At 32.5% G+C, this 4,374-nt stretch overlaps 1 protein-coding gene across 1 annotated transcript; it reads right to left on the bottom strand.

Annotated features, from left to right (window-relative positions):
• Positions 1-242: 242 nt before the first annotated feature.
• LOC127129016 (structural maintenance of chromosomes flexible hinge domain-containing protein GMI1) lies at positions 243-4,075 on the bottom strand. Its single transcript, XM_051058347.1, has 12 exons — positions 3,870-4,075; positions 3,396-3,767; positions 3,211-3,243; positions 3,022-3,108; positions 2,873-2,928; positions 1,929-2,012; positions 1,719-1,791; positions 1,299-1,354; positions 1,092-1,188; positions 702-806; positions 514-609; positions 243-415 (listed from the first exon to the last, which is right to left on the bottom strand). Exons 2-12 carry the CDS (start codon positions 3,756-3,758, stop codon positions 314-316), a joined length of 1,152 nt encoding a protein of 383 aa, XP_050914304.1. The 5' UTR covers positions 3,759-3,767; positions 3,870-4,075; the 3' UTR covers positions 243-313.
• Positions 4,076-4,374: the final 299 nt, after the last annotated feature.

Raw genomic sequence — 4,374 nt, 5'->3', positions numbered from 1 at the left:
CCCCTTAGACAGCGCTTTTTACAAAAGCGCTGTCTAAGGTATACGAAAATTTTTGAAGCTTTTGTTTTAAACCACATTTTTTCCAGGTTTATAAACCAGAATTTCTACCTGTTTTCAACCAGATTTTGACAGACAATTATCACATTTTATATATGCCATTTTGGCCTTTTTTCTACCAATTTTGGCTAACAAAATATATATATATACCAATTCAAACCAATTTTGCCTTAAATGTATCAAAATATATACAAATTTATGTACACATTTACAAGTCATTACATATACTACAAATGTACACATTAATTACACAAATTTATGAACAAACATTGAGCTCTATCATGAATTGACACCACTCCTCTTTGATTTCGTCCACTTGATCCTTTGTATAAAATGCACACTTGAATTCCTCAAAGTACTACATAATAATATAACATATTTTGAATTAATTCCAACTATTTAATTATATGAGATATGTGTAAATATAAAAATAACTCATAAGTTAGAAATACATACATCGGTGGGAATCTTTAATCGGCCAAAAGCAAGAGTATCTCGCATAAACCTCAACATGAAATACCCGCAATCTATTTGATTACGTTGTTGAGGACACTACATATGAAAAAAAAATATGGATTATAAATCCTAAGTTTTATCAAGTGTCATCACTAATATAATAAAAAATGTGGTAATTAAAAATATACCGGAGGCGTTGCTAACCTCCTTTTTTTGTTGTGCGGAGGCATTGCTAACCTCCAACATCCAAATATAGATTTGTATGAAATATCGTTCTTCCAGACAATTTCAGCCTAATAGTTTTGAGCACAAGAAACAAACTCAAATATAGTTGGGAAAAAGAAAATGGTCAAAGGGAAGAAAAACATAAAAAGACAACAAACTATTAATTACAATAAGCAGCAATACGACAACAATAAACAGCAGTAGATAAGATATGAATTTAATGGGTATACACTGCCAATGTAAATCATAATAATGATAAATGTTAATTTTTATATTGACAATATTAAAAGGAAAATGAATATATGGAGTAATCTCATCTTTTAAATTGATTCAATTCATAGGCATGTTTTAACCTGAATGTAGGGGAAATATATGTCCTTGAGGCGGCACTGGAGTTTGTTAATATCAACACCTTTTACGTGTTTTGTTTTGGACGAAACACGAGTACGCCTGTAATGTGAGAATAGAAAGAATAAGAGAGGGAATGATAAAGAGATGATTTTGAGATGTACTTGAACAGAAGAAAGACAGAAAGATATTTATCTTAGAAACAATCATACCTCCCCAAGTGCATGGATGCTACAAGCCCTCCATATCCAAACATCCCAAAGTAAGGCTGCACAGCACAATCAATACAACAAACCAAACAATAATTTGAAATGTGCAAAAGAGTAATCAATCTCAATCCCGATGATTAACATTTGGATGTTTCTTTGTGCATAAGCATCACAGACAACATATTTGACCAGAAGTGTAGATAAAGGAAATGCTTTTGGTCACCCATATATTATTTATGCAGGTATGCTCTTCTAGCTTTAAAATGTTTGTCCTATCTGAACATTGTCAGCAAAAAATAAGAAATAGTGTTCAATGAAGGTATGTGATCCTAGCATAATGATAATTTTTCGTCCAAATGTTGTCCTATTAGAGCATGTTACAACAAAGATTAAAGGGTGAAAGAGGACAAAAATGAAGATTACCCTTAAGTATGGGGGCTTTCCCCCAATAGCCATTGATTTTGATAATCTGTGAACCGAAGCACCCATCTTTCCCCTGTTCAAGAGATAAGAAGTCCATAATCAAGAGAAACGGTGGAACAGGTAAGTGTATTTTAACTCAAATAACAGAATATCACAATGTACTTTGCAACTTCGAAAAGTTCATGAAATAATCTAAAAACAGATAGCTACCATTTTACTAGTGAATTCTCATCGGAGTCATCCATTCCAGAACCATTGTCAAAAATTGAAATCTTATCGTCAGTAACATTTACTCTGCAAAACATAAAAAGTCACATGAACAAGTGATAATTGATTGCACCAGTCTAAGAAACCAACAAACAAACACTAGAGATTATAAAAATCAACTATGTATTCCAATACATTTATTACGATCAGAAATAGTGGAAGATAGTTTATGTCAAAAATGGTGGCACCTATTAATCATTAGAAACTCAACAACTTAACTTCCATAGAAATGGGACACATGCGATGCTATATTTTAAGCTTATTTTTATGCTTTATAGTCTATAAATTCTTATGTTTAAAAAAGATATGTTGAATAAACTACTAAGAAATGCAAATAAAAACTAACCATGGTGTTATATAAACTACTACGCAATGCAAATAAAAACTAACCATGTGTTGAATAAGCTATATAAACTACTATAAAAACTAACTTACCACCGAACCATTACTTTTATGCAAAACAGCCATTGTGTTCCCAAGAAGCTATGGACTTCTTGAAGATTTTGTTATAACCAGTGCTTTAGAGCAGATAAAATCAATTTCTACAGGGCTACTTTGACAACGCTATATAACAATGATTACAAAAATGTGTACATGATTTTAGAAAGAAAATTACTTCACTATCCCTAAACTCCTAACTCTTTCTACTGACATAAGAATGATGTCAAATAGCTGATTCTTTTTATCCTAAACTCTTTTGTCAAATAAAGGACAAGAAAAACAAACAGGTTGAGTCTAATTGAAAGGGCTAGAGTTTTATAATATGACAAACTAAAATGTAAAGTAAGATTAATAGAAATATTCATATTTAGTATCGGACACTCCTCCAGTAGCTCAGACATAAAAGAAATATCATTTTATCACATTCATATCATATGCAACTATACCTGACTAGCTTCTGACTATTTTTCCCGTTGAACCACACAGCTTGCAAAGCATTATCCTGATAATATATGAATAACAGTGTTAGTATTGATATGTGCAAAACCATCATAAAAAAAATTGAGTTTATAGTCTGTTTTGTTAATGAGCTCACAATCAAGTCAGCAATAGCAGCTTCGAAATTATATTCTTTAGGAAGCTCCAGTAGCAAATCTGTATCCGGTGTTAAGTCCCACATATTCTGCATTTCAGACAGATGGCAAAATAATAAGAAATACTACAACAGTATCCTATTGTTTAACAATATAGCTGACAGGGGCAGAGAAACAAGAGAGATTCCAACCTCAAAGGTCTGAGCAACATCGCTACTCCCATCCTGATTGAAAAGAAACACAGACAATGAAAACAAATACCAAAGTTGCAGCAACAAAGCAAAGGAATAATAATACCAAACTCAAAACCAGAGAAAAGAAACACCAACACACAATAAGACAAACAGAAGGAGGCATAATAGTGTGATATACTTACATTAAGGCGCAAAATATGGCACTTCCGAGGCATGAAATTTTTTAACTCGATAACATTTTTTATCTTATTATCACCAGCATCCTCAAGATACAAACCACTTCCCTTCCAATTTATATCCCTTTTCTTCTTCATCCATTCATATTTTTTCCGAAGTTCCAAATACTTTTCTCGAACTAATCCAACAAAATCCTCAAAATGCATCTCAGTTTCTACACTCCACACTGTCAATTCCACACTAGTTCCATTCGGCAACAAAACTTTGAACCTGAACTCTCTTCTTCGTATTCCAAAATCATCGTCATCGTCATCACTAATCATGAGTTTCCTCTTTTTAGGGTTGGCAACAACCAATGCCCTTTCCATGCCTCCACTCTGTAAAAACAGAAACAACAACAACACAACTTCAATACTATTTCTATTTCAAAGTTCAAACAAAGCAAATAAACAAACAAAAAAAGTAAAAAAAATATATACAAATACGAAAACAGAAATTAAAAGCGCTTCTGCGGTTAGAGGTATGGAAGAAAATGAGAGGGTTCTGAAAGGGTTTTGAAGAGTGGAAGATAAACGGTTTTGAAGCTTAGTGGGTTTGCTTGTGTTGTGTGTGGGAAGAGAAATTAAAGAGAAAGAGTGAAAATAGTGTGATCTTTGAGAAGATAATAAGACAAATAATGAAATGGAAAAAGGAATTAAAGAAAAAGCTGTTTAATACTAAAAAAATAGCTGCAACCTGCGCTTTATCAAAGAAAATAGCGTTTTTGGTTTTAATTTTTTTTTTAATTTAAAGACTTTAGACAGCGCTTTATCAAAAGCGCTGACTAAGGTCTATATTTAAAAGCGCTTTCTAAAAGCGCTGTCTAAGGTGGGGTCTTAGACAGCGCTTTTAGAAAGCGTTGTCTAAGACCCCCCCTTAGACAGCGCTTTCATTATTTTTTTGGAACATTTTCCGTGTTTTATTTTAATTTTAACCTTAGACAGC

Source organism: Lathyrus oleraceus, chromosome 3 (assembly GCF_024323335.1).
Source record: "Lathyrus oleraceus cultivar Zhongwan6 chromosome 3, CAAS_Psat_ZW6_1.0, whole genome shotgun sequence".
Lineage (NCBI taxonomy): Eukaryota > Viridiplantae > Streptophyta > Magnoliopsida > Fabales > Fabaceae > Lathyrus > Lathyrus oleraceus.
This window is presented reverse-complemented; position numbering and strand designations above follow the sequence as displayed.

Excerpts from the sequence above, each read along its gene's own strand:
- LOC127129016 (XM_051058347.1), bottom strand. The coding sequence starts at position 3,758 with ATGGAAAGGGCATTGGTTGTTGCCAACCCTAAAAAGAGGAAACTCATG. Across the intron at positions 610-701 it reads GGAGGTTAGCAACGCCTCCG|TGTCCTCAACAACGTAATCA; the intron begins GTATATTTTTAA and ends TTTCATATGTAG. Across the intron at positions 416-513 it reads GATTAAAGATTCCCACCGAT|TACTTTGAGGAATTCAAGTG; the intron begins GTATGTATTTCT and ends ATTATTATGTAG.